We start from the raw sequence: 26273 nt of genomic DNA on the forward strand, positions 1-26273 counted from the left end.
TCTTTCTTCTTAGACTCTACTTTATTTGGAAACTAACCACCATCCGCCCACCCACCTCCTCGCTGCAGAAGGCAGTCGGCTCCCCAGACACACAAAGGCTGTGGTTGGGGACCACCCACCATCTCCAGATTCTACAATCAGGCACCCAGGGCCTGGTGGTCAGGTCTCCAGACCCAGAGCTCTCAGAGGCAACAGAAGGAAATAAAAGGAAGCCCTCACTTCAAAGACAATGAACCCTTCCCGCCCCTCTTCCCTTGTCCCCAAGGCCCCCCACACCCCACCTAAATAGAGATAGCAGAGGACAGCGCACGGTGTGACACGCACAGCGTCCCCTCAGCCATGGAGGCACCCCTCCCTGGAAGGGCGGCTGCACCAAGGCCTGGTGTCCCGCGTGGGGCTGGAAGCAGGTGCGACATTAAAAATCCAGGGAGACAGCCACTCCCCGGGGTCCCGGGAGCGGGTTTAGTTCTAAGAAACCCCCATTTCCACACGGTGACTGTGGCTTCTGGGACAGCGGCTCAGGGAAAGGCTTCCCGTGGCCGAGAAGACAGCGGCGGGGGAGGGGAGACGGGAGGGCGAGCCTCCCAGAGGGTCTGCGAGAAGGAACCCTGCCCCTGGCTAATGGATCCGCGTCAGCTCCTCCACAACCTTGATCAGGTCGTCGGCGGTGGCCTCTCGCTTCATCCCGCTGCCGTCGTCGTACTGCGGAGGGAAGGAGGAAGGTGTGTGGGCCGCGAGGGGCTCTCCCCCTGGGGAAGGGGATGCCTGCCAGGGAGCCCTGAGGCCCACACCTCTCCCGTGGGGTATGGCCCAGCAGGTCTACTGACCACGAGCTAGCTCGGAGCTGCCACCTGGGGAACATTCCGCACTTCCAGGATAGGGTGGTCCCCAGAGGCACCAGCTCCAGGGAGCAACACCCCAAACTGCAGCTCCGGGGGCCCTTCTCTTCCTGGTGGGGTTCTGGCCCTGCCTCCCTCCTGTGGGTCTGCCGGAATCCCAACATGGCCCGAGGTGCCCTTGTTGCTAAAGCGCAGGGCCCCATGGGTACAGTTCCGGGCGCCTGGTGGGGACCCAGGAGGCGAGCTCAGCTACACCTCCTGGTCCTCAGACTCCACTCCCCGGGCAGCAGCAGAACACAGACAAGGGGCCACTGGTCTCTGGGAAGTGAGGAGGGAGGCGCCGGAGTTCAGCGGTCCCAGCGTGCCCGGCCTGCAACGGACTTGTGTGGCGGCCCAGGCTGGACACCGCACAGCTCACCTGAAGGTTTGCCACGACCTCCTGCATCTTGGGCCGGCTAATGTCCAGGAAACTCTCGATCAAGTCCCCGTCGATGAAGCCGGTGGCCGGTTCTGTCTTCCGCTCCGTGTGAAAGGACCTCCAGGTGGAGGAGTTAAGGAATGTGCCATCCGTGGAAACGCCCTTACCTCCGCCACCCCTCTGGTCAGCCACCAGCTGGACCCCGGGACCAGGAGAGGAAACGGGCCCACCTGGCAGCCTCGCTGCTCTCTGCACCACCTTGGAACCGAAAGACCCGGGGAATCACACCCGCCCCAACGGCTCTCAGCAGGGCGATCTTCACCACAGGCTTCCTAAAGTGCAGCTCAGGCTCCAGGGCTGCAGGGCAGGGGGCGGGGTGTGCACGCCCGGGGAACCCCTCCTCCAGGCCCAGCCACGTCTGCACAGCTCAACCCACTAGGCTGAGACGAGAGGCATGCCCCACCTACACCTCAGCCTCCCCCCAGCTACAGCTAGGCCACACCGCCTTGTCACAGCGTGACCGATGCCACGGACTCACAGCAGGAGCCCCCAGCTGCACCCGCCTCCTGCCGGGGCGGCCCTCTAAATCCCCCACAATAAACAGACGCCCACTACTTGAACCCTGGGTGTCCCTGGGGTTGGGAGGGAGGCTGATCCTTGGGCTTCTGGAGTTTTCCGCTTCTTCACTTGTCCCAGCTCCTGCCAGCCTCTCTAGCAAGGGCCCTCCGACATTAATGCCCCAACACGGTTTCTGAAAGGAGGCTCCTCTGTTGTCATAGAAACTGACTGTTCCACCTGCGATGCCAGGAGGGCCAGAGGCAGACGGTTTCAGGGACATAAATGTACGTCTCCAAGATGAGCCAGGTGACACGGGGCGATACGTACGGGTTAATTATACTCTTCTCCCTACAGCTGTGCGCTGGAACTGTCCTCTAAGCTAACCAGGGCCTGGTCCCACGGGAGCCGCTAGGGTGCTTGGACAGCAGTGCCCAGAGCAGCGGGGTCGGCCGCTCCCCGGGAAGAGGCTCTCGGGAAGGATATAAGGAGTGCTCAATCTTGCCCACGCTCTTGATGACTTTGTTGAGCCGGTTCTGCATGTCCAGCAGGAGGTTGTACCAGCTCTCGGACAGCGAGGTCACCAGGCCTGCGGAGCAAAGGAGCCGGAGCTGCAGAGCCTGCGGGCAGTGAGGCAGCCCAGGCGGCAGCAGGAGGCAGGTGGGAGCCCAGCAGGCGGCCTTACCAATCATGCCGTTGACCGTGCCGAAGAGCACGGAGCCCTGCGTGGGCGTGGACGTCTCGCCCAGGTTCTGCATGACCAGGGAGCCGTGGCAGAAGACGTTGACGAACTCGCCCAGGTGGAAGAGCCCGACCTCCTGCAGGTGCTGCCGCTCCTCGTCGGTGGTGGCCGCGCTGAAAGGCAGCGCGACAGACTCACCACCCGGAGCCCCCGCGCCTCCCTGGGCTCCAGCCCGCAGCGGGGGCTGCCTGAAGGGGCTGCTTGTGGCCTTTTCTCCCAGCAAGAGCCTGGACTCTGGAGGAGCCCCAGCCTGAGAGGGGCCCGGCCCCTCCTCCCACGCTGTCACCCACCTGTCCTTCTGACACACGAACAGGTTAAAGGCGTTCTCAGCCCCCAGGAAATTGTCATCGTCCAAGATCTCCACGGCGCTCATCCAGTTGGGGTTAAAGTCCCGAGCAATCTGAACGCGAGCGGGTGCAAACCAGAGAACGGTCAGCGGAGTGCGTGGAGCCGGCGCTGGGCCCGCCGTCCTTCAGCCAGAAACCAGAGCCTGCCCCGAGGAGGCCCTGCCCGGGCTTGGCAACGGCCACGCTAGAGCTTCTCCCCACTCGGGCCGACGCAGCCCGGTGGCTGCGATGACCCCGAAACGGAGCTGCTCACGGTTCAGGGTGGGGCTGGGGGAAGACCTCACCGACCCAGGATGTGCCCTCCAGGAACGACGTCTCTGTCCCCCGGGGTCTCTGTCCCCCGGGGCTGCCTGCCCTCGCCACAGAGACCCCGGGCAGGGCCCGGCTGAGCGAGGCCCGCGCCCCGTACCTCCTCGAAGTTGCCCTCCATGGGCTTGTAGGCGAGCAGCAGCACGGAGCGCATGAGGTCGCCCACCAGGATGAAGTCGCCCTTGGTCTTCAGGTAGAGCGCCATGATGTTGTTGTAGTGGTTGCACTCGGTGCGCAGCTCCTTCTCCGCGGTCCACTCGTACAGCCGCACCTGGGGGCACCGCGGCCGCTCACAGGACTGTCCCGCCCTGTCCTCGTCCTCCCTCAGCCCGTCACCAGGGCACGTGGGCCGTGAAACGGCCTGACGAGAGCTCGCGTGAACATGCCAGGATTTATATTTACGAGCTACGAAAGCAGCGAGCACCTCAAACTGGTAACACGGTTTTCCTTTACGTAAAAAAGGAGCGGCGAGACAAATGCTAAGTCAGCGGTAATGCCAGCACCACTAGGAAGATGACAAAAGACGGTTTCCTGTGACTGAGTTTGGTGGCAGACCTGCAGAATATTCTAGAAAGAAGACCCATCTCCAACTTGCCATCAGAAAGGAACAAGGTTGCCTCCCCAAAATCCGCCTGTTCCGAACCCTTCTCAAACGTGTCCGTTCCTGGAACCTGTGACGCGAGCCCAACGAGAGGGACGTGAATGGGCGAGTCAACCGCCTCGCGTAACGAAGGCTCCGGGGCCCCGAGCCGGGGCTCCTTCTCCTCCACTCACTGTCGCTGCAGTCACAGCCATGTCGCCAAGAGAGTGAAGACGCTTGGTCGTCGGCAGACAGACACCTGGCAGAACCCAGGCTGACACAGACACTCAACTCTCGGGAGAGGCCCCCCTGCAGGCGGTCCCAGGTCCCGTGCCCCGCCCCCCCCCCCCCCCCCCCCGCCCTGCCCCAGCGGCCTCTGCACATGAAGCGGCTCCCGGACAGGGTGCCGAAGCCATGGTTTCTTGAGATGTGTCCAAAGAACCCTCGCTCCACAAGTGTGGCCTCCAGGAGTCATTCCCAACTACAGTGGCTGCCACCCTCCGGCAGCAGGGCCAAGGTGCCCAGAACACCCCGCCTTCGGGCAAGTGGGCCTTGCTGGGCCTCCACCCCGCCACACAGGGAGACGGTCAGACACCACCAAAACCCCAAGACCCCCCTCAGCCCAGGTACTAGACCTCGCTGTTCAGTGCGGTGGCCTCTAGCCCCACAAGGCTACAGAACCGCGGCTGGCGGCTGGCCCAATGAGATGCGCTGTAAGTGCAAACACACCAGGCCTGAAGCCTTAGTGTGAAAAAAAGGAAAGCGTCTCACCAAGTCTTTATATTGTCACACGTTAAGTAATACTTTGACTCTATGAGCTAAATAAAATGCATTACTAAAATTAACTTCACCTGCTCCTTTTTGCGTTTATTCACGCGGTTAAATTACACGCGTGGCTCCTGTGGCATTTCTGAGACGGCCACGGACTCCACAACAGCTCCCAGCCCCTCCCGCAACCCCTGGGGCCTGCAGAGCCCCGCTCCCTCCGAGCCGCTGCCACCAGGCCGGGCGGCCTGTCCCCTGGCCGGTCCCTGTTGCTCTGACGAAAACCAAGACCTTTTCCTAGGGCCCTGGGCCCTCTCAACGGGCCTCTTTTCCTCCCCCTGCCCCTCTAAGCACCCCCAGCCTGCCCTTCCAGCCTCCTACCTCCTCCCCTACAGGCGCCACCAGACAAGCCCACCTCCACCCCACCCCCCTGCTCTCTCGCATACAACAGTCCTATCATGCTTGGTCACTTTAGCACCCACACAGAGAATTCTCTTTCCAATACCTTGACCTCTAACCTGTCTGACCCCCTTAGAGCCCGTTGTTAAGGTAACTCCAGAGTGCCGTGGGCGAGGTCACCGTTCCCCAGCTCCCAGAGCCGCCGCCGGCCGCTCACAGAGCGCAGCAGTGCGCCCTCGCTGGAGCCGCGAGTCCGTCCGGTCCTGTCCTTACCTTTGCTCCCTCTTTACCTCCAGGCGCCCAGAGGTTCCCAATACTCCGGTCCTCTCCTCCTCGCCTCGGCGGAACCCCCTGCCATCACGTTCCCCTCCTCCCACCTCTCAACCAAAGTGCCCCTCCTCCCACGCTGCGAGAGCCAATGGCCAGTTCTAACCGTGAGGTGACCTGACCCGCGGGCGGCACGTGCCGTTCATCAGTCCCCTCCTGGTTTCACGTGACTTCACCCGGACCTTTAGCTTCAGTGCCACTAACACGGCCCGCTGCCATCTCCGCCCACCGCTCGCCTGGCTCCACGCCTCCCTCATCCCGCTACCCGACATCCTCACCAAGATGCCCACGGACACCGAACCCCTGGTGGCGCCACGGCGCAAAGACAGGTTCGGTCTCTGCCCCGACTTCCTAAGCGATAGGGTGACAGCAGCGCCTTTCCCGGAGCCCCCGAGCCCCTCAGTTTCCCGGGTGAGGGGCGTCTTGTTCTGGTAAGGCCACTCCTGGGGACTCCTGGGTAGCTGCAGGATGGGGTGGTCGCTCGGAAGACCAAGCCATGACTACAAGCTTGGAACTTTCAGTCCACCTCCTCTGGGAGGACGGGGCTGGAGACCGAGGTAACCCCTCGTGCCCACAGGATGAAGTCTCCACAAAACCCCCGACCTGCAGGGTTCAGAGCCCCGGGCTGGTGAGCACCCCCATGACCGGGAGGCCGCGCACCCCACCGCCATGAGGACAGAGGCTCCGCACGCAGGACCCTCCTGAGCAGGCCACTCCCCTGGCTCAAACCCAGTGCCCTCCGGATCAGATGCTCCTGCGGTCCACGTAGCCAAGCCCGACACCTGCTCTAACCCAAGCCCCCTGGGCCCCCAGCTGCACGCACCCCCCCCCTGCTTTATCGCTAGCACTGGACACACACACACACACACACACACACACACACCCCGCTTTATCGCTAGCACTGGACACGCGCCCGGGAGAACGGGGAGACAGCCTGTGCCCCAGGTGCGCAGCCGAGGGAGGACAGCCGGGGCTGGGCCTCACCGTGCTGTTGATGCTGGCCAACAGCTTCCCGTTGAATTCCACCATGGAGTACACGGCCCCTTTCACTTCCTTCTCGGCCACCGTCTGCAGCTTTCCTGGGGAGAAAGAGAGGCTGAGTCTCCTCCTGATGAGCCCACGCCGGCTACTCCACGGGAACTCGAGTCCCCTCTGGCCTGGCTCCCCCGGCGGCAGGAAACACAGCCCGTGTAGACTGGGGTCGCCACACGGACGTATGAGCCTCAAGGTCATGTCCCCGAGCTCCCCGCCTGGAGTGCCCAGCTCTCTCAAGAGGGAGACCAATCCCGTCGCGTCCACCTGTTCAAGGTTCTGGGCTGAAAGCTAGTCTTAGGCCGCATCGGGTGGGGGAGACGTGTGAAGATACAGGAGTGAACACGACGCCTCGAAGCGGGACATAAGTCCTAAATGGCCGAGCAGCCAGGATCAGTCTCTCACTCGAGCACTGGATTCTCCTACTCCTCCCTCGCCTCTCCCCATTTCTGCCTCTCCAAGAGCAGAAAAGGCAGCAGCACATGCTCGCGAGTACGTGCCGCCGCTCATCTACTCCAGAAGGCCTTCAGGTGACAGCGTGAGAGGAGGGGAGAGGCTCATGGCACAACCATTACCACCCGTTCTCCCGCTGCGCAGCTGAGGCTCTGAAACCTGGAACAGGCTGCTTCCTTTCAGAGCCTCCCAGCCCTCCGAGGCTGGAGACGTGCCACTTACCATCCGAATACTGAAACACCACGATCCGACCCTGCTTGGGCTCCGCCTCTTCCGGGTACACCATGGCTGTGCCCACAATGAAGTACGTGTTGGGGTCTTTGCCCAACTTGCAGGAGACCAGGCTGAGGGCATACTCGTTCTGCAGAAACTGGTGGGCATGGAGCACTAGGGGGAGAGGGCAGAGGGTGACTGGCGGTGACCCCCCGCGCACGTAACCCTGCACTGGAGGCTCGCAGTGCGGCTCCGGGCAGAGCCCAGGTGGTGCCAGTGCAGCGCCTCCGGCTGCTCCTGTCCCCACAGACTCCCCCTCCAGCCTGCCCTGGCCTGAGGGGGCCCTGGCCTGAGGGGGCCCCGCCCTCTGCTGCTCCTGTCCCCACAGACTCCCCCTCCAGCCTGCCCTGGCCTGAGGGGCCCCGCCCTCTGCTGCTCCTGTCCCCACAGACTCCCCCACCAGCCTGCCCTGGCCTAGGAGGCCCCGCCCTCCTGCCTTCCTCGCTGAGGACCGTCTAGCACAGTGTCCACCAAATTCTGAAATACATCAGGACCGGCGGCCTGGTTTCGGGAGAAGCAGGTACAGATGACGGCGGCCGCACCTTCGAAGGTGTGCTGGTCGATGATGAGGAGGTTGTGCACCTCCACCTCTTCCCCGAAGGAGGTCTCGTGAGGGGCGGTGCTGCTGGAGAAGAGCTTGCTGGAGCTGACGCTGCTGGACAGGGCCTGGGGACAGAAGGGACACTCAGCACCCCGAGAGCAGACCGCGCTGGCAGCATCAGGCCGGGGCCGACGGGACCAGGGCAGAGAGACCGCGTCTGAGCGAGAACTCGAGGTTGGCAGCTCGAGTGGAACCTGAGGAGCAGCGGGCTTCGGAGGACATGGGACGCGGACAAGGATCTAAATTTCCTTTGGAATTGACAGCGGTCCAAAACAGCACAGGAATCTAAGGGTCAGCAGAGACCACTGAGACAGCGATGCCACATCCATCCAGCAAAGCTGAGGAGGAACCAGGGTACCTAAGAACGCGACAGACCCCACCTCTCCCAGGGGAAGAGCAGGGGAGCACTTCCAGCGACAGGAAGACGGAATCGGGAAGAAGCCCTATCACAGATCAGGCAGCAGGACAGGCAGAGCAGCTGGAATGGGAAGCTCAGCCAGCCTCCCCGCAGGTGCAGCTCTGGAGTGGCCTGTCACGAGCACGCAGATGAGAAAAAATGAAAGCTACGTTTGCCTGAGGTCAGCAGCTAGCAATGAGCCTCGAGGCTAGCTGTCACTCCAATCCCATGCTCTTGACTATCATGCTACGCTGTCCCCCACTACGCACACCCTACGAAGTGCCCACTGATGAGAGAAGAATTACTCAACCTGCAAAGCTACCAAGCAGCAAAGCCACCGACAGCCACCCGTACCCCGAATTCTCAGCCCTCCAGCGAGGGGGCCAAATCCAGCTCCTGCCTGTTTTACAGTCAAGTTCCACTGAAGCCAGCTGTGCCCACCTGTGGCTCATGGCTCTCTCCCACAGGCAGAGCTGAGTAGATTGAGACCAGATGCCCTGGCAAAGCTGAAAAGAAGAAGCCTGTCCCTACACCATGCCCTTTGTCCCCTGCCCTCACCTGGGTGCTGGCACTCGGCCTCAGAGCAGTTGTGCCCCCACTCGAGTCCTGAACTTCGATGCGGCTGGAGAGGACCCCAAAACACTGGGACACTTCCTGATAGCAGATCTTCCTGCAGAACAGTGCCTGTCAGCGATCCGGGGCCTCCACCCACTCCGACCCTCCACTCCCACCACCCTCCGCTCCCGCCCACGCCGCGCCTCACCGGGGAGACTCATAGAGCGGCACCGTGCGGATGTGCAGCTTCTGGATCTCATCAATGGTGCCGATGGTGAGGGTGCTGTTGTTGGCCAGTGCCAGGCTGGAAAGAGGGTCTGGGTTTAGTGAGGAGACTCCGGGAAGGACAGGATTCTAGGAGGGAACTCCACGGGGAGAAAACCGGGCAGAATCGCACAGCTCCTCCAGGGCAGCGGCTCTCCACTTTGACGCCGAGGCTAAGGGCGCCTGGGGAGACGTCGCAATCCGGACGCCCGGTCCTACCGCGGATTTCACTTAACTGGCTGGGTGGGCCTAGGCTGAGACTGACGAGCTTTCAATTTAATGCTGACAGCATCAGCATCTACAACAGAGACCTCAACAGCAACTCTGCTGGCGGGCTTGCTAAACCAGATTGCTCCCCCAGGAAATACCCTAACGTTTCTCACGCGTTCCCAGGCAGTGCTGGGACGCCGGTGTCCGCTCTAGGGAACTACACAACGATCTCTAAAGCTGCAGGTTAAGAAAATAAATAAAAAATGAAGCTGCAGGTTAGTCATCTGAAGCACCTGAGGTTTCCTGAGAATAAGGATTCTGGGGTCCAACCTCAGGTCTGCTGAGTCAGAACTGAGAAGGAGTCGAGAAGATCTGGACTTTACAAAGCTTCCCGGGATTTCTCTGGCAGCCAGCTCTGAGCGCCTCTGCGCTGCCCTTCCCATTCAGCTTGTCCTGACTGACGCTGGGGAAGGACGCGGGGGGGGGGGGGGGGGGGGTTTGAGGAAAACGCCACGCCGCTCAGTGCTGGCTCCTGCTGAAGACACAGGCTCACCTGTCAGGATAGCCATCGGAGTTGAGGGGACACATGTAGTTCACTTCCTTGAGGTTGACATTGGAGAAGACCAACTTGTGGTTGCTGCTGTAGATGACAGTGGGGCGGTCAGAGCAGGCGAAGACGTTGGTGGTAGAAAGCGACCGGAAAGTCCTCAGCACCGTGGGCTGGGTGCCCAGGGTCACCTTCTTGCGGTCGCTCAGCAGGCCTACAGAGACGGCATCGGAGAAGGGAGGAAAGGGACAGGGCGACAGCTGGGCTGGGAAGGTCCCCAAGCAGCATCTTCAGGCTAAGCGGCGGGAAGCCAGCCTCCCGGGGAAAGCGCTGCTCTCACCTGTCTCAATGTTGAGCCCAAAGTAGAACAGCGCCCCATCTCCCAAGGCGCAGAGGAGGTAGTGGCTACTCTCAAAGGTGGTCATCAGGATGGACCGAGGAATGATCTCTGGGGGGAGGGGAACATCCAGTTATTGTTCCACGTTCTGACCAATCCCCACCCGGTCCGTACAAGATCCGTACCTCCACCCAGCATCTCCTTGTGCAGGAGCTCAAAAGAGGGCAGCTTCAGGATCCGGGCCGAGATGTCTGTCCAGAGGCCAATGGCACAGAGAGGGGACAGCCCATTGCTGTCCCCTAAGGGGGTGATGTCCAAGCAGGCCACTTCGTGTTCCATCTCTGTGTGGCTGAACCGAGAGGAAAATGGCAGCGGGAAGAAGCCAGGGTGAAAGAGGCCAGAGCAGGGAGGGACGGCGGGCCGAGCACACACCTGATCTGGCGGAGCTCCTGCGGGTGGATCTGCAGGTAGAAGAGCGCCCTGCCCACGGCGACCACCACCTGGCTGCTGTTGCAGGAGGCCACGCTGATGTTCTTGCCCTGCGGCTCCTTCCACTCGCTGACTAGGGCCTTGGGGTCCTGAGACACCAGCCTCACAGAGGCAGACGTGATCTGGAGGAAGAAAGCAATGTCTCCGGGCCTGGCAGGGACCACGGCTGCCCGAGGAATGCGCTCGGTGAGCCCTCCTTCACCGGGTGGATCTTTTGCCAAAACCCTGCAGTGATGAATTACAATGTGATTTGTCGTTGAAGCCCCATGAAGACTGGCCTCAGGCAGTTTACAGCTTGCACACCTGCCACCGGAAAGGCCTGCTGCATCCTGAGTGAGGCTCCAAGGAAAGGAACCAGCAGCGTAAGACCCTGTGACGCCAGCCCAGCAGTTTTTATCAACCCAAAAATGAGACCTCTAAAATACCCAAGTTCTTTCTTTTAATGCATAGGATAGCATACCAACTTTAATAATACACGTTAAAAGCAAAAGGGATACACTTGGTGACAGCACGCATTATCACCCAAAAATTCTTGGTCATAAAGTCAACTTATTAGCTATTCACACTGACCCCAGTACCATACGCCACAGCAAATGAGATCACGGACTCATGAGATACTATGGTGTCTACTCATGAACCGTACTTCCTGGTGACGGTTGAAACTTTTAAAAAAACATATTATGTAAAGCAGTAAAATGAAGAACTTAGAGCTGGAAAGAACAAGCACTCTTAGAATAACCTTGTTATTTTCCTTTTGCAGATACCTATAGAATGTAAGACTTACCAAGGTCATAATGCTGACAGGCTCCCAAGACGGTGTTCAACATTCTTACCACCTTACGGGCAGCCCATCAGCCAAGACCAAGGTCTGAATGACACATCTTGACCCCTTTCCAAACCTGATATTCAGCATTCACAGGCGTATCAATAAAAGCAGAGAGAGGTTTAAGCCAGTCCGACCTGCAGCTTCTGACACACTAATGTCAGGCCCTGGGGTGAGGGAAGGATCGCTTAAGCCCACAGCCACCATGTAGAAGGGACAGGAATGCTGAGTGAGAGGCATATGCTCCTGGCATGCAGAGACCGCACAGCCACGATCACCGGACTACTGCTCCTGGCACAAACGGTCATGTGGAAACGTGCTGCAGGAGCGAGCAAGAGCCTTCTTTAAACAGGAGCGCTAACAAATGATGGACCGTTACTTGGAAAAGGTGTCAACTCTGTAATGATGGAAACTTGTGAGGCTTTTTAATATCCAAGTTCTTTACTGCGTACAAATCACAAAATTATATTGACGTTTTATAAATTTATTTCATCACTGAAATGAAACAAAAAGCAGGTTGATGGCATTATGTATCGATTCACCTTAACTATCAAAATGGAGTTCATATGTAAGAGGAAAGCCCTTTCGTAATAGATTTGAGCTGTGCCAGTGCTCAGGCCACGAGCTAGAAAATACGAACAGAGCAATCAGCATCAGCCCCTCCCACACTCAGTCCAGACAGAAAGAACCTTCCCTCCAGTTCCTACCAAGTCCGCCACCGCTGATTGGCTAAAAGGGAGAGGATAAAAGATGGAAACAGTTCAATAACCCTCAGGCACTCAAGTGTTGATCTCCACTGGCAAACACCGACTCTGCCAGAATGGAGAACAGCTCAAGAGGTGAGGTGGGGGTGCCAATCAAAGAGCATGGGGTCACTCCAAACATAAAGATTGCCGGGGCGAGGGGGCGGGGCTCAGCAATCAGGCCCTCCAGGATAACAAGTGCCCCACAGCAGGACATTTAGAAGAACTCTGATTCAAACAACTAATATGTGTAAAGCGCTGCCAATAATCAGATATGGTAGCGTTATGACTAATTGTTTTTCTTCTTTGTGCTTTTCTGTATTTTCCCAGTAAGTACGTGTTAATATTATAAAGAGGAAAATGAGTGTCTCAGAAGACAGGGTCTAAGTCCTAAAACAGTCACGCTCAACACAGCTATACGAAAGCCCAGTCCAGAGATCATGTGAACACATAACACACACACCTGCAGAGGAAACGGCGTTAAAAGCAACAACTCCCAAGAGAAGAGTTGTTGAACTGTTCTCTCTGAGCACTGGGTTATCAAGTAATTTAACGTTTTCCAGCCCTTTAACATTATTTTTAGGGCCATAAACACGGACTGTTGTACAATCCGAGGGTGCTCTGCACTGCACTCGAGGTCAAATTCAAGGACATGGGGCCTGCCCCTCCTCAGTCGTTACCTGAATGAGCTGCTGATGAGCCACGTTGCCGCAGAAGAAGGTCTGCTGCTCATCCACAAACCCCGTCAGCTCCGTCTCCTCCACCTCCTCCCCGTTCAGCATGAGGACTCTGCAGCGGGAGGGAGCCTCAGTGAGCCGGCCAGCGCCCGCCGCCTTCCCAGGAGCCCCTGGAGCCGGCCCAGCGCCGCCGCCTTCCCAGGAGCCCCCGGAGCCGGCCCAGCGCCGCCGCCTTCCCAGGAGCCCTCGGAGCCGGCCCAGCGCCGCCGCCTTCCCAGGAGCCCCCGGAGCCGGCCCAGCGCCCGCCGCCTTCCCAGGAGCCCCTGGAGCCGGCCGGGCTCATCTTACCTCGTCTGGCCCACAAAGGAGAGCACCAAAGTGTCATCAGTCTCCCGGGTAGGATCAGACCGCAGTGGCCACAGGCCTGGAACAAAGGTCAAGGGTTGAGACGCACCGCACAGACCAACACATCTGAGGAAGGACCAGCTGCCCCCATGGGCAGAGAGGAGAATCTGGAATCCGTCCTCAGTTGAAACACACACTGTGTTCCCTCCTGGTAGTAAGACTCTGAAGAAGTCAGACATTCCAAAAACAGTTTGGGGCCTGCCATATTAAAGTTTCTAATTTGATTTCAGATAATACATTCACATGATTCAAAATCTAATTTATTTTTTAAAAATATAACAGAAGTCTCACTCCTTTACCCCTCCCTCCAACCCATCCTTCAAATAAGTCATCAACAAGAATAGCTTCAAGCCCGACCAGTGTGGCTCAGAGGTTGAACGTCAGTCTATGAACCAGGTCACGGTTCAATTCCTGGTCAGGGCGCATGCCCGGGTTGCGGGCTCAGTTCCGTGTGGGGAGAGCAGGAAGCAGCCAGTCAATGATTCTCATCATTGACGTTTCTCTCTCCCTCTCTCACTCCCTCTCCCTTCCTCTCTGAAATCAATAAAAATATATATATTTTTAAAAAGAATAGTTTCTAGTTTGTCCTTCCAATTTATTTAATTAAATTTATTGAGGTAACATTGGTTAATAATTCAACTTTATTTTGTAACTTAGGGAAACAGGTAAACACTGTATTACAAGCAAATACAAGTAAAAGAGCCCATTACACACTGTTGTGCAGCCTGCTTTCTCGTTACACACCGAGCCCTTATCAGAGCGGAGCAGGCCCTGTTTGTGACAGTGGCACGGTACTGCATTACGTGGCTGTGCCAGCTTACTAGTCCACTGCTGGGCACTTTTCAGTGGGTTTTGCTGGGACACACAGGCCAGAGAATAACCTGACGCTTATGTCATCTGCTGCAGATGAAGGTCTGTGGACAGACGCCCAGGACTGGGGCTGCGGGTAGATCAGTAGCTGCGGCTGTAGCTGGGCAGGCATCGCTAGTGAGCACACAGCTCCTCACAGCCTCACCAACGTAAGGTGCCAAACTTCTGGGTTTTGGTCACCTGGCAAAGAATGCTATCACTACTTTGTTTTGATTTGCATTTCTTTTAATACAAAGTGAGGCCTGTGACCTGTCCATTCATGTCTTTTGCCAAATTGAGGACAGGAAATCTGGTGCTCTTTCTAGCAATTTTTTTTTTTTTATAAATTAGGGAGAATGGGTCTTTGGTTAGAAAATAACATGTTTTTAACCAGTGTGCCCTTTCTTCTAACTTCACAGTGTTTTGTCTTTATCACGTAGGAGTGTGGTTTTTTGATGTTGAATTTATCAATCTTTCTTTTTAGCTCCTGTACTTTGAGTCACAGTTTAAAAGACCTTCCGCACTCCAAGATTAGAAAGGAATTCACCAACGTTTGCTCTTAGCTTTGGTATGGCTTCGTTCTTTTTACATTAAGTCTTTGATCCATTTAGATTCTAGCAAGGTGTACACCAGGCGTCCTCAAACTACGGCCCGCGGGCCACATGCGGGTGTTTTTGCCCTTTTGTTTTTTTTACTTCAAAATAAGATATGTGCAGTGTGCATAGGAATTTGTTCATAGTTTTTTTTAAACTATAGTCCGGCCCTCCAACGGTCTGAGGGACAGTGAACTGGTCCCCTGGTTAAAAAGTTTGAGGACCCCTGGTGTACACTGTGCAGTATGGGTTCCACCTTATCTTTTCCCAAATGACTGTTACCCCAACATCATTTATTAAAAAGAATCACCTTTGTCTCACTGAACTGAGATGCCGCCACTATCATACACTAAATTCCCTCATTATTGTTATTTCTGGACTTTTGAGTCTGCCCATGGGACTCTGCCTGTTTTGCACCAAACCACACTTTTAGTTTCTTAAGTTTATGTTTTGTTTAGTTTTTACATATATATATGTTTTTTGGTTAATCCTGAGGATATTTTTCCATTGCTTTTTTAGAGTGAGGGAGGGAGAGAGGAAGGGGGGGAGGAAAGAGAGACAGAAAGAGGGAGAGAAAGAGAGGGAGAGAAAAACATTGACGTGAGAGAGATGTATAAATTGGTTGGGCCAGGGATTGAACCTGCAACCAAAGTATGTGCACTTGACCCGGAATCGAACCCGAGACCCTTTGGTATGCAGGCTGGTGCTCCCACCATTGAACCACACCAGCCAGGGCTTAATAATATGTTTTACCATCTGATAAGGCTTGTCCTGCATCACTGCTCTTAAGTTTTCCTGGCTTTTGTTTCTTGTTCTTTTTATTTGGACTTTGCCTTGTCATCAAAGAAAAACCTACTGATATTGATACATTGCGTATAAAAAGTCAGAACAGCTTTCTAACTATTTATAAGACCTGGCTATATCTTTTTTATTTGAACAAGCTAGCCTTTTAATCCTTCAAGAGTACTTTCAAGTTTTATGTATAGATTTTGCACATTTCTTGTTAGACTTATTCCTTGGTATTTTACCTTTTTGCTGCTATTGCAAATTACCTCTTTCCCTCTATTATAACTTCTAATTGTGTTCTTATTTTTTAAAAACAATATCTTTTATTACGTGTGTATATATACATGTATATATATATGTGTATGTACATATATATATACATACATACGTATACATATATATATATATATATATATATATATATATATATATATATATATAGTTGTTGTTGATTATAGAAAGGAAGGGAGAGGGAGAGAAAGAAACATCAATGATGAGAGAATCATGGATCGGCTGCCTCCTGCATGCCCACTACTGGAGCTCAAGCCCACAACCCGGGCATGTGCCCTTGACTGGAATCGAACCTGGGACCCTGCAGTCTGCAGGCGATGCTCTATGCACTGAGCCAAATCAGCGAGGGCTGTGTTTTTAAATGAAAGTTACTGACTTCAGTCCATTAATTTTATAACTTGCCACCCTAATAAATTCTTATTGTCTAGTTTTTCAGTTGATTCTCTTGGGTTTTGCAGTTAGTTATATGACCTCTTCCTTTCTAATTCATAAACCTCTATTTCTTTTCTTTTCCCATCCTGTTTCTTTACATTCTGAATTACTTCATTTTAGTTGTAGCTCATATATACAACTTTAAACTGGCTTTGCTTTCTTATTCAATCTGATCACCTTTTTCTTGTAATAGGTGAGTTGAGCCCATGTACATTTACTAACAGGGTGCCAGGTACCTGATATGAGATACAGATACTCGTACATATGTTTGGTGTCAGTTCTGTCGTATTACTTTGTTACGTTTACTGCTTATATACTGCAAGTCTTTCATTATGTAGCCTTTCTCTGATCTTTTTGATTATATCAACTCTCCTGGGCTTGAAGATTTGCATTTTGTCCTCGAAGTTACTCTGCCTTCCTATGATCTCCTCAGTCCCCACTTCCCGTGGCGGCTCCCTAAACACAACACTAAATTACCTTGTAATCTCCCTCCCCATCCTCCCCCTTCACTGTCCAATGCTGGTCAGCAGCGCTCTTTTTAAGCTGTTAGGCATGTTTCAGCTTCCACCACTCCACGGCACCGTGACTTCTTCATTCTTTCCTCTGTTTGATCAGCTTTCCTCTAGCTCTCACCCAAGTGCCTTCCCAACATGTAACAAGGACAAGGACAAGGTCATTCAAGTAAGATCTGCATCCTACATCCACCAAAAGGCTACCTTTGATGCCGGGTAAGTCAATGCTGGCATGCTCGTGGATTCCAATTCCATTCCGGATGATCCGCAAGGAACCTTCCTTGAAAGCCCCCGAGCAAGTGACCAGCTGCAGAGAGAGACAAGGTTTCCAAACGCCCCCAGGCCTGGGCCCTCATGCTGAGGCCCAGCACGCACATCGGCTGCACCTGGACCCCAGGACCCTGCCTGGGGAGCTGGGTTTGAGGATGCAGGCTCGGCGGTCTCTCCAACGTCCTGACAGGACAGGAAGCACATCCCGGTCCAAAAAGCAAAGGCTCCTGCTACTGACCTCGCACGCTCCCTCCCCCTCCACCCCGGGCCCAGTTTACTGGGAAGATCACAGGCCCTGGAATCAGACACACCTGCCATTTTCTAGCTGTGCGACCTTGGACGCGTTTCAGAATCTCTCTCAGCCCTTCTGAGATGGCCAAGAACCCCTATCTAGCGGGGTGCTCGTGCGGTTATGATGTATATCAAGTGTCTGGCAGACCAAGATAGGCACTCAACTCAATAAATGGTGGTTACCCTTCTACCACTGGTTTAGTGAGTGAGGCTCTTAAAAGTTATCTGCAGTGCACGCTCCCCATAGGCAAACCCAGGAGGGCAGTCTGAGTGGGCACACCAACCACCCGTTCCAGGAGGGCCCCTTACCTGCCCCTGCCCCTGCCTCTCCAGGTCCACCACGCACATGTCCACGATGGGCCCCAAGTTGGTAAAGGTTTCCATGGCCACCACGTAGGAGCCTTGCTCATTGCTGTCAACATTGAGCTACGCAGAAAGAGCAGTCAGTCCTGCAGCACGCCCAGCAGACCCCCACCCCGGGAGAAATGGTCTCACCCCGCAGAACCTCAGTCCTGCGGGGGGTGCCCCTCCCTGTGCGCCCCGGGAGGAGGCTGTGGAGGGGACTGCTGACAAAGGAACATGTCCTACAGGCGACCCCAACCAGGCAGGGATTTCTAATGAAGCAGTTTGGAAATTAGTGGAAAGTGTTTGCACGTATTTTTCTGCAGAGGTCCAAAATGTTCACATTCTAAAGGGGAGGCGGCACGTTAGACCATGACCTTCTGCAGACGGAGCTGGGTCTTGCTCATCATTACCCACAGCACCGAGCACCCTGCCCCGCACATGGGCTGCACAAACCGTGAGGACGAGAGCTTGTCAAGGTAAGGCGCACAGCCGATCACGCAGAAAGCTGGACAGTAGGGACAGGGTGAACGGAGGGAATCCCGAGGGGCACTGAGCACAGGAGAACCCTGACGAAGCAGCAGCGAGGCCCGTGGGAAAGCAGCCAGAGAGAAGAAAACGTCTCTCACCTTCACAAGCTGGGAGTCACCAAGGCGAGACCCGACAAACACAACACCGTTATCCAGGTACGTCAAGCACTCAGCGATCGAGGTCTAGGGAAGGCCAACAGCATGGGGGGCATCAGGACGCCTGTGGCCCCGGACAGCGTCCTCCCCTCTCAGGCTGCGCTGAGAACACACACCGCAGCCATGGTGCCCACAACTCGCCATTTCAAACCTCAGGCCACACCACACAATGGCCCTGATCGCTGAAGTTTCTGACTATCCACTGATCACATCCCTACAGTCAGAGAAATCTATAATTGATCTCGAAGGTGCCGGCTCCAAATGATCGCTTTAATCCCAACTTCAATCACCTCAAAACTATTGGAAACCTCTAAAATTCACTGCATAATTCTTAACATGTTCTGGGAGCCTCCTCCCAGAATGTACTGTAAGCATTACTAGGTTAATCTTTCCTTCTTTTTGCTTTCTTTCTTTTTATGCTTGAGGTAGTGCCTGGCTGCCTGTGAGTTGCTCCAACATCTAACTCACTCAAACACAAACTCCCACAGCAGGATGACCGTGTGTTGCTGGGTAATGGAGCCCCAGTCACAGTGGGGGCCCCACACGTGGGGTCAGTAGGCCCCGAGGAGAACGCAGCAGAGGAGCGAGCCCTACCTCTCCGAGGAGTTCCACCCGGAGGTCCTTGAGGGTGACCGTGCCATCCATCTGCTCCTCCTTCTCCAAGAGCAGCATGAAGAGCCGCCCCTCCATGTCCCCCAGCAGGTAGCGGGAGCCATTGGGGTCCACGCGGTTGTGACACACAATCGTGCTTTGCTGCCAAGAGGGGGGGCAGTCGTTAGAGGTGAAGCGTCGGCCACAAGCAGAGCGCAAACCACTCCCCTTCCCAAACCCGGCCTCGGCGTGGGCACGAAGCCCACCCGCCAGCATCGCATGTGCTAGTGAAATCAGAGGCGGTTCACTGTGAGGACAGCTGTCTGAGGAGTTCATACCCATAAGGTTCAGTCACATGTTACCCTACTGGACACGAGGAACAGAAAGACTAGAGAGCAGCTGTAATCACTCATGGGACTATAAAGGCTACCAGAGGGTTTGTTAACGTACCCTCCTGCCACCGTTCACCTCCTAGCACTAATGCTACTACAGATGGTGATTTATCCTCAAGGCTTAATTTTTATGACCTGAAATTTTAAGATTTGGAATTCTTATGACTAATTTTTAAACGTCTATGTAATCTGCCCTGGCGGGTGTGACTCAGCGGTGAGCGCATCGGCCGCACACTGCAAGGCCGCAGGTTCGATTCCCGATCAAGGACATTCACCTGGGCTGCAGGTTAGATCCCCGGTCGGGACGTGCAGGAGGCAATCAATTGATGTGTCTCTCTCACATCAATGTTTGCCTCTCTCCCCCTCCCTCCCACTTTCTCTCTCTAAAAAATAAAAATAAAAAAGGAAAAAATATCAAGGATTTTTTAAAAAGTCTGTATCATTTATCACTATAGTACTTTACATGACGTGAATGCTGCAAATACTTAAACTTGCAAAACTTTTCCCTTGTTAAAGTTACCCGGCCAATCAATGAAAGGGCAAACCTATTCTTTCTCTCGTAGTGAGCACGCAAGCTCTTCTTAAGCACCAACAGGCAAGCCTCTCTGTATTCCCAATGACCAGCACTGTCTTATGCACTCAGTGAACAGACCGCAGACACCTGTGACCCTCCTCTGACACGTGGGGAGAGAGGAGCAGGGTCAAACGGCGGGGGGGACAGAAGAGGAAAAGGGAAGCCGCTCACCTTGATGATGGGAGGAGCGATCGCCAGGTACTTGTCCCCGTTGTGGTAGGTGATGGACTCCTGCCCGATGATGATGGCCCCGCCAAAGGGCTCGGGGACTGAGGAGAGAGGGCGCGTTAGAGGGCTCTGCGTGGGGCTGCCAGACCTGAGACAGCAAGGGCACTCGTCCAGTTACACGAGGCAAACGAAGACCATCGTCATTTTTGAAGACATCCTAACTAAGCCTTTCCTTTCCTCCTTGTTCCTGAGCTTAGTTTTCCCCATTATCAGAGCCACCATTTAGGAGCCAATTTGCACTGAGGAGGAGTTTTAAATTTCTCTACTCTACTCGCTGAGACACACCGCGTAGTGTGGCAAGAGCCCAGGTCAGGCCGTGCGGGTCTGGAATGCAGCCAGGCTGGGTCAGGAGGCACAGACGCGGGCCATGCCCTCGGGCCCCGCTTCCTCCTCTGTGAAGTGAAGGAGTCAGATCAGATAAGCTCCTCGCTCCCTGTCCGTTTTAAATGTTATGCTCAAAATAAAATAGCCATCTGCCATCTGCCACTCTGCAGATCAATTTCAGTGTTTTATGGTTAATCCCGAATAAAAGAAAATTCTATTTCGGGGGACGTGAAAAACAAGGCAATCCCAGAGACAGAAACGGAGAAGGCAAGGGAAAGCAGGTCAGAGAGGCGGCACATGCTGGAGCGCACACATGCCTGCCGGCACTGAGCACGCAGCGGGGCAGCGCAGGTGAGGCAGGATCGATGGGAACGGCCCAGACCGGGCGGAGGCCAACTTCCTGAAACCCCAACCAACCTGCAATCACCATGGAAGCTTCGGCCTCGACATTTTCCTGTTTCCAAGGGCCCTTATTGAACTCCTTCTCTCGCAGAGACACCTCGTAGGTTTTTACGTGCCGCCCCTGAGGGTCCTGTGGGGGAAGGTGGGATCGTTAGCCTGAGGAAAGGAGAGGGGCTCTGAAGGGACAGGTGAGCGCCACCCAGCATCTGACTTCCTGCCATGTCAGCCTTCCCATCCTGGGACTGGGTAGACTGTCACTGAGGCCTACTGTTACCAACAGCAACCACCAATAAACGCTTACAAATTAGAAAACATGAGCCCTAGCCAGTGTGCTCAGTGGTTAGAGCATCGTCCTGCGCACCAAAGGGTCACAGGGTCACTCAGTTCCCGGTCAAGGACACTTACCTGGGTTGCAAGTTCAATCCCTGGAGGCTACCGATCAATGTGTCTCTCTTACATCAATGTTTCTTAATCTCTCTCCCTCTCCCTCCCTCTCTCTCTCTGTCTACCTCCCTTCCACTCTCTCTAAAAATCAATAGGAAAAATATCCTCAAATGAGGATTAACAACAAAAATTTAGAAAAAATAAAATTGTTACACTGTACCAATCACTATAAGATACTAAGTAAATACATAGATGTGTGTGTGTGTGTGTGTGTGCGCGCGCGCGCGCGCGCGTTCTACATTCATTCCTTGGCCTCAAGGAAATTACAAAATAGCTAAAGAGAAAAAACAAACCTATTGAGAAGCTACATACATACGAATTTTAAAAAATTTATCTGCTAAATTCTTAAAAGCATTCTGATCGGGGACGGTGGGGAGAAGCTGACACATTGCTGCTCTAAAGTTAGTCAAAACCTCCGGGCCGGCCACTGTCCACAGCAGCTTCCCCTCCTTCTTCTGAACCCTGACTCACTTGGTCCTGGGGCTGTCGGCCATCTTTGCGAGATGTGAGCGCTGGGTTTGGGGGAAGGATGGCCTCAACAAAGGCCAGACCAGGGTTTACAGTTATGGAAGGAATTCAATGATGTTTTTCAGGGCAGGGACCACGCCTTAGCCACTGTGACAGTTCCTGAAACACTTCCTGTAAGCAGATACTGTCAAATGGAACTTTTGACACAAAAACAGGAGACAAAGTAATTTCCAGTTGATGAAAACATTTTCTCATCAATGATTGGGGTAAGACTCGACTTCACAAAAAGTTTAGCCTGGGGTTCGGATTTGGGCCTCTGGAGACACAGAGAAAAGAACAGACGGTCACACTGGCAGCCCTGAGGCTGGACGTGCAGCCAGAATAACCACCATCAGAGTTTTAAGGACCTGACGTTCACAAAACTGAAGGGAGAGGAATTCCAAGCTTTTATTTCCGCTCTGCTAGTTACCGCGCTGTAAAAAAGAGCAAACCGAGTTTCCGGAACGGTTTCAACTTCTTAGAATGAACCGATGCCAACCAGCCTCAGAGCCAGAACCGTCTAGAGACACCAAGAAACCTACAAATAGTGACGTCAGTGTGTTCTAACAGTCCACACCGCTGTCAGCGCTTCCCTGTCCACGCTCAACCCCGGACCCGGGCTGCCTCCTTCCGTCACTGGTTCAATGACATGCCAGTGGAAGGACCTCATGCTGCGTGGCCCTCTGAGGAAAGGCTGAGATCTGACCGAGACAGGCATGTTAATCCAGTGCTCTGCCCCTGCCCCCGCAACAGATCTGCCCGGAGAACAGCTGCCCACCATCAGCTCTGCCGGAGCTGTAAGCACAGACTGAAATAGAAGTCAAGAAAGAGCCAGCGAGGCACCAGAAAGTGAGCGCGGAGTAAAATGCCAACCTTTTCTTAGAAGACATACACAAGGCATCACCAAGACATTTTCCTCTTTGCTTGTGAAGGCAACTTCCACATCATTTCTCCTAAGTTCTTTCAACTGATATTTTTAGGGAGAGGAAGGAAGAGAGAGAAAACATGGATTTGCTGCTCCACTTATTAATGCATTCATTGGCTGATCCTGTATGTGCGCTGACCGGGAACAAACCCGCAACCTTGGCACATTGGGACGACACTCTAACTGAGGTGCCCGGCGGGGCCATTTCTGCTTTAATCATCCCCTAGCATGCCAGTAAGAGACCAAGACAAAGTATAAACTGGGTCACCCTACAAAATCTCCAAGGATTAAAACCTGCTGCAAGCCTCAGAGCTTGCTTCCTCCACAGTGAGTACCACTGCGCTCAAGTCGCAAACCAAACCTGACCCACATGCATTACATCGTCCCGAACGTTCCAGAGCAAATACAGTAAGTACTTCCGCCGACCCGCCCCCGAAAGCCAGGCAGTTCCTGCAGCCAGAATGAACTGCTCTGCCCAACCGCACCGCCTCTCCCTCTCCTCCCGACCCGTACCTGGTACACAAAGCAGATGGTGGGTGCTTGGCACCCGTACAGGAACTTGACGTCGATGACGTGCAGCTCCTCCAGGCGGATGTTAAAGGCCTTGAGCTCCTTGTTGTCCCGGTCCAGGGGAATGACCTTGAAAAGGCCATCATAGAGCCGCAGGCCGATCATCCGGCACTCAGGGTCGATGATGCCAATGATGCCCGTCTCTGAGGGCCGGCCAATTCGGTCCTGAGAAGTGAAAGTGGGGTCAGGGGAGAGCCTCCACGCCCACAGCACGGAGGACCCGGCACCCCTTTCCCAGGACGGGTTAGGACAGGTGGTAAACCCGGCGGACCCTACGTGACATGCAGGAAACCAGGGTCAGTGCATGTCTTTCTGTAAAACACTGAGCTCCATGGATTATTTAATTTACCCTGTCCCTTGGACTCTGAGCAAATAGAGACGTCCTTGTTAAAAGCCCAAACCCTTATGTTTTCTCCCTGTTTCTCTGGTCATTTCCTTCATCAAACCCTGGCAGCCCCACCTGGCGGCCTCTCATCAGCAGAGGCGCCCCTCACCTGGACGTTGCCGTGCGCGCGGGTGATGATGTCGATGCTCTCACCGCTCTGCTTATACTCCAGGATGCAGGCATTGTACTTCGCTGTCAGGATAAACAGGAGGTCCTTGCTCTCCCCCTGGAAACCAAAGTATGCTATCAAAAGAGGTTCTTTTTAAAACAGAAATTCCTGGCCAGCCTTTAAGCATCGTTCTTTAAGCATGCTAAATTACTTAAGCACTTTTTTCTCCCTGAAGAGAAAATCTACAGAGTGTATAACAAACGTAAGTGCACACACGTGAAGGGTGTGTGCGAAAGACCAGAACTGAAGCTGGCAAACATCTAATCCTCACTGTCACGATTCCACATCTCTGTTCTACATTCAGTTTCTTCGTCTATTTCCGTATCAAGCTAATCGCAATCATTCCGCTCAAATTCTGAAAGATGAATGTAAGGACTTCTCTTATCTTCTCCAAGTATTTGGAGAAAGAGGGAAAACATGTGAATAACAATGAAGCTAAAATGGGCCTACAGTCTTATTATTAACACAGACCCCCAAAATGTATTTTGTTCATTTAAGGGGCTGTAATTAAAATTCTGAACCACTGCTTCTTGTCAGATTCATTACAATATGATGAAGTAATACGATGGCTAATTAAGTAAAAACATTTAAATTATAATAATAATGGGATCACTATTAACATAACAATGAATGCTTGCTACGGGGCCGCCCAGAGTTATTGAATCATTTAATAACAGGGGGTTGGATACTTTTATCCCCATTTTGCAAACAGAAAATAAGGCTCTGGAAGGTTAAGTGACCCCTAAAGTTAGAATTCTTAAGGACGGAAGCCAGGGCTGCCCTACTCCAGAGCCAAGCTCGGAGTCACCATGACGACCCACAGTATGGTGACCCACATTTCCAACTGCTTCCCTTTCCCCTGCTCACAGAAGTCCACTCGCTCAGTTTTTCCCGTCAACTTCTCCCACTTCTAGGAAGCTTGTTCAAGAACATAAATTAAAGCCTGCCACTCCAAAGGAGTCGTTTCTCTCCTAAGCCTTACTCCGCCCATCCCAAGCAACGACATACAACAACACAGGACCATCTCCGTGGCGGGGCCCACCCCGAGCACTTACCTTGGGCCTGAAGAGCTCCATGACCGCGATCTTCCCGTACATGCCCACCTCTTTAACGGGCCGGAGCCCCTCTGCGGTGACCACATAGATCTCCAATCGCGTGTTTTTGGCAATCAGCAGGTTCAAGTCTTCCGCTGAAGTGAAGTGTCCTGAAGGAACAGACAGATCCTCTCAGCTGTGAAGGCCACAGCTTCAGAATTCTCACTTAATTCACAGACCTCTCCAGCTCCCTCCAGCCGCTCGCTCCCATCTCACCAAACCCCGCACCTCAAAGAGCCTCACTCACGCGGCCATGAAAGCTGCTTCTCTAATCAGACTAAGAAAATCGGACGAAGAACCTGGACGGGGCGTAAGGGCAGCGTGCCCTTCAACTGACAATGACTGTGAACCCCCTCCCGATGGCTCTGCGCCCCCCCCTTTCCTTTTCCTTTTGCGAGGGCACACGCACCCTCTCACTGAGGGATCTGGGCTGGGGGCAGTGTTCGTTTTACCTAAATGTTCACCAAATCTTTACCAAACAAGCAGACCCGGTCAGAGCTCTGCACTGAAACACTGCTTTGTCCACACCTCCTGCCTCCCGGCGTCTACCAGTAAGCACCCTCATCCACACTTTCACCGCTCCCAACTCTCTGACAGCTGTTTTGTTTTGGAGTCACAATTAGCATTTGCTGCAAGTTTGAGGCCCTCGCTTTGCTGAAAACCGGGTTCAAGAGGACTGATTATCCCCGGGTTCTGGACACCTGTGTTCTCAATCTGCGCGGAGTCAACGAGGCAGACCCAGCACTGGGTCGGGCCGTGCTCACCCGCCTTCCCAGCAGCGAGTAAACAACAGCCCCAGGCCAAGAGGACTCCATCCAGTCCAGCTCCGGGCGAGCGCGAGCGTTCCCCACACCCCTCCACCGCCCCCCACCCCGCCCCAGGCTCTCCCGAAGGCAACTTCTGACCCCCAAATCGCCCCCACCACTGCCCCTTCCCCCGACCACACGAGGCCCATCTCGGGGCCCAAGCAGCACCGCACGACCCACTCACACTTCGCTCTCTGTCCTAGTGGGCCCGTCCCTGTCCTCGAGGTCAGATGACCTCCCAGGACGAAAGGGGACCCCCGAAAGCAGCCTTTAAACCCCAAAAGGCGCATGTGGACACAGCTTCTTTGGAGTCGTGGGCTGGGAGAGGTTCCTCGGCCGCCGGCGCCCTCCATTCCCCGGGCCGGATCCCGCCCGGCCGCCCCCAGGGTCGCGGGCCTCCCTAGGCCTCGGGGGCCCCCAGATCCCGCCCTCGCCGGGGTCTCCGGCCCTGGCAGCCTCACCGGTCACGCAGCCGTTCACGGCGGTGGGCTTCTGCGCCGTTACCACGTAGTTGTACGACATGTCGAGGGCTGGGGCGGCCTGTCGAGACGCGAGCGCGACGATAGAGAGCCGGACGCCAGCGGAGACACAGGGGGCCCTACCCGCGCGGCGAACTCCGCGGCCGCTGCCTCCGCCCCGCAGACACGTTGCAGCCCAGAGCGGCCGGGGCGCGGGGCATCACGGGACGGCTTCACCTGGCCTCCTGGAGGACTCACGGCGCCC

The 26273-nt window shown here is 54.7% G+C and overlaps 1 protein-coding gene across 1 annotated transcript; it reads right to left on the bottom strand.

Moving 5' to 3' along the window:
- Positions 1-26238, bottom strand: DDB1 (damage specific DNA binding protein 1). The gene is made up of 27 exons (XM_079787642.1): positions 26012-26238; positions 24706-24854; positions 23591-23707; positions 23040-23261; positions 20666-20780; positions 19868-19965; positions 18734-18892; positions 18083-18166; positions 17421-17537; positions 16755-16857; positions 13031-13106; positions 12686-12794; positions 10383-10561; positions 10136-10299; positions 9954-10061; positions 9620-9827; positions 8801-8896; positions 8596-8707; positions 7582-7705; positions 6989-7153; positions 6266-6360; positions 3311-3481; positions 2845-2954; positions 2498-2667; positions 2299-2401; positions 1258-1381; positions 1-702 (listed from the first exon to the last, which is right to left on the bottom strand). The coding sequence occupies exons 1-27, from the start codon at positions 26070-26072 to the stop codon at positions 619-621; spliced, it is 3423 nt and encodes a 1140-aa protein (XP_079643768.1). The 5' UTR covers positions 26073-26238; the 3' UTR covers positions 1-618.
- Between the last annotated feature and the right edge of the window lie 35 nt (positions 26239-26273).

Source organism: Cnephaeus nilssonii (assembly GCF_951640355.1).
Source record: "Cnephaeus nilssonii genome assembly, chromosome: 13".
Lineage (NCBI taxonomy): Eukaryota > Metazoa > Chordata > Mammalia > Chiroptera > Vespertilionidae > Cnephaeus > Cnephaeus nilssonii.

Bases quoted from the DNA above. Each gene is read 5' to 3' on its own strand.
- DDB1 (XM_079787642.1), bottom strand. From the start codon at position 26,072: ATGTCGTACAACTACGTGGTAACGGCGCAGAAGCCCACCGCCGTGAAC. The intron at 9,828-9,953 runs GTGAGAGCAGCG...CCGTCTCTGTAG, and splicing joins TGGGCTCAACATTGAGACAG to GCCTGCTGAGCGACCGCAAG. The intron at 2,402-2,497 runs GTAAGGCCGCCT...TTTGCTCCGCAG, and splicing joins CACGGTCAACGGCATGATTG to GCCTGGTGACCTCGCTGTCC.